At 38.2% G+C, this 13388-nt stretch overlaps 1 protein-coding gene across 1 annotated transcript in view; it reads left to right on the top strand.

Moving 5' to 3' along the window:
- Nucleotides 1-4863: 4863 nt before the first annotated feature.
- LOC145489673 (coiled-coil domain-containing protein 166-like) overlaps nucleotides 4864-13388 on the top strand; it is a 77389-nt gene continuing 68864 nt past the window's right edge. Inside the window, exon 1 of the mRNA XM_081468706.1 lies at nucleotides 4864-5397. Coding sequence (XP_081324832.1) covers nucleotides 5279-5397 — 119 coding nt within the window. The 5' untranslated portion in view covers nucleotides 4864-5278. The remainder of the gene's footprint in view (nucleotides 5398-13388) is intronic.

The following is a 13388-nucleotide window of genomic DNA, read 5'->3' as shown; positions in this document are numbered from 1 at the left end:
TAGCAATAATTGTTACAAAATTCGCCACACAATGGCTTTTTGTCTTTCATTTTCCTGAAACTTTATTGCTTTCTTTAAACTAACCTTGAAATCTGATTGGTTGTTTTGTTTTACTGTCCCATTCTCATTGGCTGAGAAAAAGATGCGATTTAGAGCAAAAAATAATGCGATTCGTGAATAAATCGAACCGCTGAAAGCCAATCAGATTGTAAGGATAACCAGTGATTTCAAAATGGATTTAATAAATACCTGAAACATCTCAGGATTATGTTATCCTGCACCAAAAACAAGTTTTCCCTTAAGAATCTAAAAACGAATAAGTAACTTAATAGAATACATTCTAGCTTGCATTTGAATTCTCTAACAGTTTTTCCTTGCGCTATGTTTTGCGGAGGTAATTGTCGTAGCCCTTATTTCCATTTTTATCATCTCCTAGAGTAAACCTCTGCCATCAAGCTCGTGATCTTTTGAAGGGAATTCGGGTATCTTTTTTGTAATAAGATCGACATAGTCACTGCCCGCAAGCAAAGAGTTACTAAACTTCCGGAAACCAGGGCTGGGCAAAGTTTCAGTCTCTTTCAAGTGTAAAGATAGGCAGAGTGCTGAATGATCAGAGAAAGTGTTTGGCACTATCTTACAGTCGGAAATTAAGTGTCTTTGGAAAAAGGAAGTAATCAAGTCTGCATTGGATTTTCATTGATGGTTACTCCACGTGAAACCCGGCATATCTAAATGTTTTCATCGCCACGCATCAATAAGGTCATGTATATTTAGTAGAGAGTTAGAATTAAATTCTGTGATAACACCTTTTTTGTGTGATGTGGGAGGTCCTCCGCGCTTGTCAATTAGGGAGCTTAAGAAACCACGACGGCGACGCCGAGGACAACCTCGATTAAAAAATGTTTTTAAATTTTACCTACGAATCTCGCGGTACCCTGAAATCATTAAGATTTTGCTGTACGGCAACGGTATGTGCAGTCTCTACGTGTCTTTAAAAAACTGACTACTTTCAAGGAAATCAGAGATCATTCTACTTTCATACGAAATAGGCTTGATTAATGACAATGATTTCCTTCTCCTGTATCCGTCTTACGTCTCCCAGAACTCAGATTTGCCTTTTAGAACTTGATAGAACCACCTGTAATTCCAACTACAAAACAAAATATAAACTCTGATATAAAAAAGCTCGATTTCAACACGGACAGGTTGTTCGTACAACGATTACGTGATAAGCCCGAAAATACAAAATTTTCGATTATAATAAAATACATTTTGAACAGTAATAAACAATTACGGCTCAGATTAGAACATACGAAGCTTTCTTATAAACTGAATTGATCATCTCGCGGTAGGTGTTAAAATCGTTCAAATTTTCTGTACAAATGACAAAGAAACAATGATCTTAGAACTGATTTTTATGATTGAGAACTTTACCTTCAAACTAGACTGTTCAAACAGTGAAAAAAGCGTTAAAATGAGAAGAAAACAGTAGGCTTATACTCACGTAGTGAAAAGTACGTGAAACCAAGCACTTTTCCGTAGTAGAAAGCAAGGCTACGGCGGGAAAGCCGGACTGGTACGCGCGTCATGACGTCACCGGAAGTGATCTTCACTAACCCAACTGCCGCCGTACTACAACCTAGCCGTACCATATCTTAAAATCCCTAATTACTTTGTTTATCACTGTCAAAACTCTCAAGAAACTGAATCTAGGACACATCGATAAATTCGAACAATCACCAATCAGTCCTGTGTTGGCCGACCTCGTACTGGAAGTAATAGAGGAGACAGCTATCACCACAGCTCTCCATCCTCCCAAATAGTGGTTTCATTATGTTGACGACAGTCATGCGTGCCTCAAAAAGGATCAAGTCGACGCGTTTCACCAACATCTGAACTCGATCAATGCTAACATTCAGTTCACTTTGGAACTTGAAAACACTAACGGGTATGGCTTACCTTTCCTCGACACCATCACGTCCAGACGCGGCACGGCAGTTCAAGTGAAGGTCTACAGAAAACCAACACATACAGACCGCTACCTTGATTTTTAATCTCACCACCCCTCGTGCCACAAAAGATCAGTGGTTAAGGTGGCCGAACACAGTTTTCGCGCACGCTTTTGCTGACACAATTCAGCGCGCGCACAAGGAATGCAAAAACAAACATGCCGTCAATACAGCGATCATTTTATTTACTCAACACCCGCAGTATCTGTGCTATTTTTCTCTATAATTGAACGCAACGTATTGATGGCTTTAGTCTTTTATTACAAATATATGTTAGAAAAGGTAACGATGTAAACAACCCAGCAATTCTCAGCTTTTTCTTTCTTAACGAAAGAACCCAGTTAAATGCAGCGCATGCGTAGTAAGTCAAAAAAGTGCGATTGAATGAATATTGCACTCTCGGAAATACGCCTATTTCTCGAGAACCACTCATTAGAATTTCACGAAATTTGGCACGAAAATATTTCAGGAAATAAGTAACTGGAGTATCGAAAATAACTGAACTTTAACAAAGGAAATTCTAGATATTCCAGTGAACCTTCAACAAGAGATAATTAAAGATCTCTCTGATAAATTATTAGCAAAATGGTGTTAACTTGTGAGAATCGTTACAAACTTGTTGTATGCAAATTATAAAGAAAATCTAATGCCTAGATTTTCTGCACATAAACAAAACCGATTTTAAAGGCCCGTTTACATTTATTCATGTTGCCATGGCAACGACACTTACGTCAGCTTCACGATCAAAAAACTAAAGTTTGTGTTGTTAACTAGCTTGTGGCCATTTTTGACGACCGAGAGATCAAGGGCTTTAGAGAAAGGGTGAATGAAACACAGGTATCAATAACTATGTTCAGCCACCTTAATACGTTACTCCTTCGTGCGAGAAACATTCCCCCCACGAATAAAGGGAAATGCGAGGAAACGCGACGAGTAAAAGCGGTGCTTCGAGAGAACAACTACCCCTCTCGCTTTATCAACGAATGCGCAAGAGCGCTGGCAACAAAACCAACTAAGCCTACCACAAATGGTTTTTTAGTACTTCGTTACGTTAAGGGCGTCTCCGAAAGACTTGGAGACGCTCACTAAAGCAACAAAGTTTACAAGTTTCCTACAAGCCACAGAAAATCATCAACAGTCTTTTTCCTCGACCGAAACAGCAGGATGAAACCGACCGTCCATCATTTGGAGTAGTGTACAGAATCAATTGCAGTCCGTGCGATTTTGTATACCATGGCCAGACCGAAAGATCACCGAAGATGCGGGTTTCCGAGCACAAAAACGCTGTCTTGATGTTCGATCATAACTCCAAACTTGCGTGCCATGTTCACGTATATCATCATCACATAGATTTTGAAAACGTTGAAGTCGTTGGACATGAGGCACATGACAATAAGCGACTTTTTCTAGAAGCTTGGATGTCTGTAAAAGACCCGAACGCTGGGGATGATCACATAGTCATCCCTGAAGTCTACAAGTGCTTAGCACGCACTTAAAATCCTCTCGAGTCACGCGCATACAGCACGTGCAACGTTTCAATTTTTAAAAAGTTGTTAAATCGCGCGTAACATCAAGCTGTTTTTCAACTGATGAAGGCTTAAGAGTTAGCCGAAACGTCTTGCTAAAATATACAAGTCAGTGACAAAAAACGCACTTTTATCCAGTATAAGTTACATTGCGATATACTGCGACCATACCTCTCTTCCTGCAGTGCCAACATTGGGGTCTTTATTTTTACCGCTAAAGCTTTTACAATGTTTCGTCGATTATATTATTTATTCTCATATTTTACGATTTTACAATTTTACGTTAAGATTTTCCCGATAATCATTCACCAATTCTACGATTCTTCCGATTCTACGATTTTACCTTAACATTTTTATGAAAGTGATATACCGATTCTACGATTCTTCCGATTTTACGATTTTACCTGAAGATTTTTATGAAAGTGATTCACCGATTCTCCGATTTTACCGTGTCATTTCTCATGCACACGCTTAAAGAACGAGGTAAATATGTGGTTTGTTTTACCTCAATCGGAAGAATCGTATAATCGGTTAGAGTGTGCATTGGATAATCAAAGAATCGGAAAAATCGTATGTCGAAATTCATATTTTACTATTCTCCGATTTAGCCATAACCGCGCACTCTACTGTTTATGTGGGTAGTTGGTTAGTAATACACATAAACGGAATCTTTTACTGTGTTATCCTTCTGCTTTGTCTGAAACGACTGTGATATCCATACAAACGTTTATTTTAGTAGAAGCAATTTTCGAAGTATACTTTTTGAATGTTTATGCGCCAAATTAAACGAGCAAGCACGGCAAATTCAGTTCCTAAGGGACTTGTCAAATCATTAATGTTATCAACCATTATGCAAATGAAAAGATCATCCTTGGTGGCGATTTTAATAGGGAGTTTAAGAAACCACGGCGGCGACGGCAAGGACAACGTCGGCTAAAAAATGAACTTATATTTTACCTACGATTCTCGCGATACCCTAAAGTCATTTAGTTTGTTTCTCACTGTCAAAATTACCTCGAAACTGAATATGGAACACAGCATTAAATTCGGAAGACGTTGCCGTCGTGGTTTTCTTAAACTCCCTTGCGCTCTGCGACGACGGCAACGGCAACGGCAACAGCAACGTCGCTAAACTGAAAAGGTTTAATTTGCAGAACAATGGCTGTGCACGTGTGTTATAATTCTTAGTACATTTCTTTGCCGTCCTCTACAAACCAAGGCCGTGAAATGACCAAGTTCTGCGTTGTCTGGAGAACGTGAACCACGACGGTAATTTTTTTAAATTTTTATTTCGAATTTATCGATGTGTCCTAGATTCAGCTTCGTCATAGCTTTGACAGTGATAACCAAAGTAAATGACTTCAGGGTACCGCGAGATTCGTAGGTAAGATATAAAAACATTTTTTAATCGACGTTGTCCTTTCGGGAGGACCGTTACTTTAGGGATTCAATAGGAAAGTAAAAAATTAATATTACTTTCGGGAAGCCGTTATTTCAGGGGGGACCGTAATTTTCGGAATTCTACTGCATAAAGTTTTTAGATTTTTGCTACGCCCCAGGAGACTTCTGGGCGAGAAAAATTGTCTCCCAGACCCTACCAGACTATATGACGTACCTATCGGGACTTGACAAACGTCCACTGGAATCGCAGGCGTCAAAACCCATAACGACGAACGTGTGTACGACTCCGTGTGTACAGTGTACGATCTGTGTACGCGGAACGACGCAAACGAAAAGTTCGAGATGCCAGCCAAAAAGAAAGGTAAAAAGAAGGGTAAAGGTGGTGGAAAAGGCGAAACGGAAGGGGGTGAAGGAGGAGGAAAGCCTGAACCTACAGGAAAGGAGCAGGAATTAAGAAGAGAGTAAGTAAATAAACTTTATAGGCTTACTAGTTACATGTAAGCTTAATGAACTCATTGTTAAAGTTTAATTTGAAAGTCACCTAAGATTACAAGCTCTTTCGGTGGAGATCTGATCCTTAAGGCGGTAAGGACTTATTAATGCCCATAATACACTACAATTGAGGAATAGGCCTTATCACGGTTTTCGACGCCATCTTGACAGGTAGGCAAAGCGGTCAGAAATTAGTGTTTTATGGCAAATGACTTTTTCCAAAATTGAATTTTACACAATTTGTGAATCGCAACATTAAAACACTAAGTAGAAGTTTGTCTTCACCTAGTGTGAAGGATGTAGGTTGGCCAGAAGATGCTTAGTTAATTTTTCTAATTTTCCATACACGTGCCCGTAAACATGGATAGTAGAGAGACTGGATTGGAAACTAGCTCGGGTCACCAGTTCCAACATGGTAGAAATTCATGACGTCACTGTCGCAAGCGACACTTTTGCAGCAACTTTGTTTAGGCTGCACAGTTAAGTGACCAAACTATGGATATTGAAGATTTTTGGGGGGAGTTTGATGAAGGCGATTTGGCAGAACTTTAAGAAGACGACAATTCTTCTTTACTGAAGCCAGCCTGCCCTTTTTAGTCAGTGCTTACATTGGAAGCCAGCAATTTAGCTTACTTTAAAAACTCTTTGTAAACCTGCTGTACTTTCCTGTGAGGAAGTGGTCGTACCTGAAAAGTAACATGGAAGAAAGAAAATTGGAAGTAGGAAAATGTGGCTTGGCGCAAAGTTTTGCTTTATTACACAGAAAGGACAACATGAGAAAAGTTCTGATCTCCTCCAGCACCATTAATTAAACATCGATGAGTAAATCTCCAGTGCCGTTAACATTATTAACATTGATAAATAATCTATAATCTTCTCCTACAAAAATTCATGACAAGTTACCAGGTTTTTAACTTATTGTTTTAATGTGGCTAAATATCATTTAGGCAAGGTTAAACTCGAGCTAATGCAGCCAGCTAGCGTGCCCATCCAGCTAATATTTAGGGAAGTTAAATATGAGCTTATGCAGCCAGCGGTTTCCCCGTTTGGGAGTACGTGACCTGTGGGGCAACCTTCAGTGGTTTTGCAGGGGTTTATGGTTCATTGCATAATTGTTGTAGTGTATTCAGCTGATTGTTGCAGATCAGTTGCACTGCTTTACCAGAAAGAAATCTGTCATACTTACAAAACAACTTCAACATTATAGACAAAGATCATTGCGGACACAGGTGAAAAGTTTCTATGCGGACCCTTGAGGAAACAACATTACAGAGCTAAGCCAAGCAGTGTATTAATTCACATTGTTGTTATGGATTTAATTGATGCGAAGACAGTTTCTATCAATTTTTTCTTGTAGGTAAAAAGGGCAAGGTGCAATGTCATATATAATGTTTATTTGGTGTGTAACATTTTACAGTAAGAATGCACTTGGGAATGCTAAAAACCAAATTAACAGCACAACTGTTGCTTCTCATATTTCCTGAAGAAACACTTGCGTCCCACTTTAAGCCCAAAAATTTAAGATTGGAGTTTTTTATTGTGTAATCCTCCATTAATACATTTGTATAATTGTCAAACACCATATGTCACTTTCTTTAAGTGTTTTTAAAAATTTATAAAATAAAGATGCCAGAATGTCAGTTTATCTGGGTGTCTGTTTTAAGCAGCTGAGGCTCTCAGAAAATGCATCAGCGACACCTGATTTTTAGATATACAAAAACATATGTATACTTAAGAAAAAACTCTTGTCCTATGAAATAGTTTTGAATGCACCGACCAAACACCCAAACAGGTGGAGAACAAGTTACAGTACATACAAGCAGTTACATGTAGTTATCAATAAAATAAATTATATTACCACTATTGTACAGGCCTACAATATACAACAGTGTAAGAGTGACAATGCCTTTAGTGAACAATAGACTAATCAGTTGATGATCATGAAGGTCTTCTCTGGAACACTGTTGAATCTGGTAATGTGCATAACATGGGGAAAAGTTAAGAGTGCTTGATTAAATTCCAACTGTTTTTAAAAGCATCACTTTCTGACAAAACTGAGAACACTTGAGTATCATTGTAAAGGGAAATCTGGTGTAGAACAGGAGGAGGAAGGTGACAAGGCGGAAACTGGTATTCAATGGGTAGGTGACATGATGGTAAAACTGGTGAGCTTTGGCTTCGACTGTAAAATGAGAGTATTTTCTTCTCCTTCCTACTTTCCCCATTTCAGCTGAAAATGTAAATAGTGCGCAATTCTGACTTTAATTTATAAACACAAACAGGGCTATCAAGCTAATCCTTGACTTAAGGATCTGTAACAAGAGTGATATAAAATGAAATGAAAACAAAAGAGTGGACACATAGCAACAAAGCAAATAATTTGCACCAAGATTTCGGACATTTGTTTTCGAACATGCATTCTAATGCAAATGCTACTGTTTGCAGTGTTTTGTTGTTGTATTCTTCAATTTACTTAAGCCCATTTTTAATCACTTTTTAATTATAGTGTCCCCAATTTATTGGTCTGTATTAGGTTACTTTATTAACTAGTTTTTATTATTGTTAGGGATAATTAATTATGATCATTACTAACTATAATTATTCTAAAGAAAAGCTTCACAGTTTTTTTAAAGGTAAACCCTTATCGAGTGCAACCTTCTCCAAAGTAATGTTGGACCTACCATGCATGCAACTGACTTGCTTGACACTTAATTTCGTCATTTTGAATTGAAATTTAAGGTTTTAAATTTACTTCTTACATTCTTGTAACTATGCCTAAGCCACAATTTCATCTTTATACAATCATTCTATCATAGATTTGAACAGAAATAATCAAGGACCTTTTCAATGTATGAGTCCCAAAATAGTCGTCAAACATAGGGAATATGGCTCTGGTGTGCTCATATTTAAACTTGGAAAATATTATTTTCCAAGTTGTAGTGGTGAAGCGATTTCACTCCATCACTCCTTCACTCCTTCTCTTCCTGTCAGACATTTGAAACCCCAGGGGGAACTCCCATATGAAAAGGTCAGGGATGCTCGTTGCAAAATTTGAATTTAACCCCTAAAGGAGACTAATATGAGAGTTGCTTGAGCTTCATTAGACCCCAAAAAGCTACCACTTTAAACGGAATAGGTTCGATCAGAAGCATATCACCTAGTCAAGGTGATAAGCTTCTGGTTTGATTACCAGTCACTGTTCAAGAAAGGATCCCTGGTGTACTTTTAGATCCGACTTGTGTACTCGAGAGATCAGCGGAAATCAAGCCTCAAAACAGAAATTAAACGAGAGCTTTCTTTTAATTATTGTCTCTTCGAGTGCACCCTAAAGGTTACTTTGACAGCTAAAAATGGTGATGTTTCATCTTCAACACCCGGAGTGAGACCAGAATCCTTGATTTGTACCCAAGATGACGAGCATCCCTGACCTTTTCATACAGGAGTTCCCCCCCTCCCCCCAGGGTTTTGAGCATCTGCCATTTAAGGCCGTTTTACGGTCGCTTGCACTGTGTCAAGTTAGGTATTTTTTGAATTTCCAACGCAAGCAATCAATTATCTTATCGCAGAAATGCCTACATTGAATAAATTTTTGCACAAATGTTTTTATAAATAAAAGCTACCTGTAATTATATAAATTGCTCATTTCCCACTTGATTGCCGACAAAGAGGACATAGAAAGTCACAAAATTGATGAGCTTTATGTATTTTCAAATGATTCAGGCCGTGATTAAATGTTTTAGACGATCAACAGTCAAAAGAATTGAGGAGAATTCGAACGACATATTCCACTGTTTATTTATATGATATTGTAAATAAATACAGTAGATACAGACATGGCGAAATGAGGAACAAATAGTTGATGAATACATGTAGAAGAAACGACATTACACAAGGCTGGCAGTTCTACAGTCTTTAATATCGCCTTGAAAAGGGAAGGAAAAAAAAAGAAAGAAGAAAAGAAAAAGAAGTTATAACAACGCAGGGTATTCATATTTGGTCACCCATCCAAGTACTAACCCCGCTAAACAGAGCTTAACTTTGTTGAGCGGACAAGACGTGGTACTGTCCTTGTGGTTTAATAGTGACTCTACGCTGAATGCACTTTTTTTTAATTTCTAAGATGAGAAAAGGTAACAAAGAGACAAAAAAACATGACTAATACTGGCTGGAAAAATTAAGAACGCAAAAAAAAATTAGAGGAATGAAAATGAGAATCATTACTTGCTTTGGTGATTGGACAAGAAGCGGTACTTTTTTTATAATTGTCTTGTTCTCTTGGACCGACGACTTCATGAATGTTTTCAACAGTGTTACATCTCCACACGTATTCCCTTACCATTGCGTTTTGCACTATTTCTTAACAATACCAATGGGCTTTAACTTAATCTTGACATTTGAATTAAAACCTCAAGTGGCCTCAAAAGTGTCACTGTTTATGGATGATCTATTTTCCAAGTTGAGTGGCTCATAGCCACCTTGATTTGGGACTAGATTTTCTCAGAAACAACTAAAAACTAAAAGTCTTGGAGATACTGAGATATTGAGAATTTCTGATGTACATACAATGTTACATTGGTAAGGGTAAGATAACTAAATAGTAAGCCTTAAAATGTTTGACTGAACAAACTACAGTAATCTGACGCGTCTCCAGATTAATGTAGATACCATCTTATTTTCTAACAGACAATTTGATTTGTTCTTTGATACAACCCACACTGTGATTAGTGTGACACATGCACATGCATAACTCCCTCGCTCACCAATCACATAGCCCTTCCAACCCCCAAGAAGAATTTTTGCCCAAAAATACTCAAGTTAACCTTTCGCATTTTATAAGTCATAAGCTTGCCCTTTTTACACAACACAACGCAACAACACTACTTCACTGAAAATAGAAAGAAAGAGAAAAAAAACCCTCTCTGACACGTTCAAAGTCTGATTTAATTAAATTGCACTTTAACTTGGTGCCACACAGTCTTCAAAGAACATTTGAACAGTTTTTGTGTTCGACGAAGTGGAACACAAACCAAATTTTGACCTGTGGCTTTCCAGAGTTGGTTTCCCTGTGTACGGTTATAGGCCAAAAACACCACATTCCTGTAAGGACACCAAAATGGCCACCCCGCTTGATTTTTGCAGGGGCATGTCACGGCCAGTAAACTGGTACCGTTTAATGCTAAGACATATGATAAGACATGTGGCGAACATGTGAGTATGTGAGCAGGCCATGTGAGCTCGTCTTTCCAATGGATCTTTTTTTGACTTCTTTCCATTCAGTCGCCGTACGCTTCACTATTATGTCACTGCTCTCAGAGTTAGATTTTGGCGAATTTCTAACGCTTCAACGGTAGCATTTATCAAAATCTGAGGGAATTGTCCTTGTTTATTAACACGACTTAGCTTTGGGATGACAACCGTGGGAACAGCTACATTTTGATTGCATTTGTTGATTAGTTCCAGCCTCAACAGATAGCTCAGTCTTTATCTGGTTGAAATTTTATTGTTTGGAATCGGTGGAAAAGTACTCTGAAGGCAAGATCCATAAGACTACTTTATTCATCAGGGGAAATACTTGAATTAGTCGCACGGAGTTTGTTTACGATAAATGACCACACGAAATGTGCACACAATTGCAAATGCTAGCTTAGAATAATGTACGTAATTTAAATATTCTATGAAACTTGAGAGTCTACAGAAACTGGTGGCGTCACACAACGTATCAACAAATCGTGACCTTTTCACTAGCATGGACTTTGACACTATGCATACATGTATCTGACTGTAAAACCTCGGTTGCTGCTGAAAAAATTTGATTTTACCAATAGACAAAGCTTAAAAGTCAGCTAGTGAAATCATTTATTTATGCTATATATATATATGTCTGGATTTATGAAAACGGTGTTAAGGTGGTCTTATACCTAAAATTTTTTTTTTTTTGCAAAACAACTCTGTGGAACAGTTTTGGTATCACGTTAAAGGACTTTGCACTCTGACTTCAAAAATGAGCTTTTCCAGCTCACGTGCCATGATAGTTAATGAATAACTAGCTCCTTAGTGTTAAAAAGTGGTGTTCATTATAAACACGATAACGTAATAATGAATGGTTCGAGAAGTATGGAATTAAGTTCATCCTGTCCATGAGCAAGTTGTCCAGGAGACAAACCTCAGAAAACAGTGTTTTGAGGGGGTTTTGTTGAAAAAGTGTATTAATATTAACTAATATTAACTATATTAACTAAATAACAGGAAAAAATTTCATAAATTGCAAATTTTGGAGGTTTAAGACCTAGATAATTGTGTCCTTCATCAATGTTGAAAATTTGACAACATTCGGTTAAAACCCAGTGGAGATATCGTGTGCGAGATATTGATGATCCGTCTATTTGGTCATTTTGAGAAATAAGGCTTTAAAGTTTTACTTCGGTCTCTGAGAGCCCAAATTAGACCTGTGAACTAGGGGGGGGGGGGAGGTTAGGGGCATGGGGAGGGGTATATTTAAAGGTTTTACATAAATGTTTCATTGAACACCCGAATACACACCAGTCATAGAAATGTTATCCAAGTATAAGGAGCGTATAAGATGGTAGAAGAAATAATGTTCAGGACCATGATGCAAAATTCTCATAACTACACATCTTTAAAGCGTTTGTGTAAAGTATCATTAAAATGTATTGAATTGAATCCATTTTGTGAGTACTTTTAGACTGTAAACAATGGTTGCTATGGGTGTTGCTATGTTGAAATATAGCTAGAAGTGTTCAAATTTCTTAATTTACACGTAAATTCAGGAGTAATTAGAGGAAAATCGTTTCAAAATACGATTTACAAATGGACAGGGATGTTGAATCTCCATGTTCCAAAAAAATGGTTTTCTGGAGAAAAATTTATATCTGAGAGTATAAGACCCCCTTAAAGACTGAATCAAGTGTTTTTTGATTTAGTTGTTTTTTGTTCATTTTTTTTTTTCTGCTTTCGCTATGACAGCAACTTGTAAATCTTACCTAGCATGGAATGTAGAAACTCCCTGCCGCATGTTTCATTTATTTAGGTATTTTTTTTCATCATTTATCGACCACCCCTCCCCCCACCCCCTTTTCAATTTGCGTGAATTTTAGCCCAGGCTACACTCGTCTGAATTCAGTTCGCGCGGTGACTCTGACAAGGAGCGACCGATTAGCGTTCTGTATTTGCTGTCTAAAGGAAGTCTGCCCGAGGACATCATTAAGTCCAATGAAGGCCCAAGTCTAACGATTTGCTAGTAAGCGTCGTCCATTATCGTACGTGAGGCGGGCCTGAGGAGATGTGTAAACTGTACGGGTCACATTTAGTCCCGTAACAGAAGGCCGTTTGCCCTGTGGTGATAATGCTGTGCTTGCTTTAGACAGCAAAACTCTTTAGCCACATCAATTTAGGGCTTAGACGTGCAATGGACTAGACATTTCTAGCTGCTGTTGGCGTCATTTGCTTTGAACTTTGATGTAGCTAAAGACTGTTGAAATCTGGATGTGCCATTCCGCGCTCGACAAAATTGAAGTACATCCGGGACATTGGTATTTGCCAGCAAAACATGGCCACGAGGAGAGAGAAGAACATGAGTTCAAGTGCTGATCGTGAGTAGAATTTCCTTGTTTTATCAATTTTAGGCGTTGTCGGCTTAGCTAAGTATCAGAACTGTCTGTGATTCGCTAGCGCGGAAGAAATTTATTTGCGTGGCTTCCGGGCGATAATTGACGTAACGACAACATGTTGAGTGTTCGCTTACTGCTAACTATGGCCTAGTTTGTCTGAATTTCAATCGATTCTCGATGTAGGAAGCTCTTGTTCAGTCCATTTAGGACGATGCAGGCCTTTAGAAAGCAATAGATTGGCTCTCCGCCGCGGTTTTGATATCTGTACGTTCGTGTTGATTTAGACTCCAATTTCATGTTAAAAGCACTCTTAATTAAATTGTACAATTCAC

This window comes from Orbicella franksi, chromosome 6 (genome assembly GCF_964199315.1).
Source record: "Orbicella franksi chromosome 6, jaOrbFran1.1, whole genome shotgun sequence".
NCBI lineage: Eukaryota > Metazoa > Cnidaria > Anthozoa > Scleractinia > Merulinidae > Orbicella > Orbicella franksi.
The sequence above is the reverse complement of the archived record's forward strand: the minus strand, read 5'-3'. Positions and strand labels throughout refer to the sequence as shown.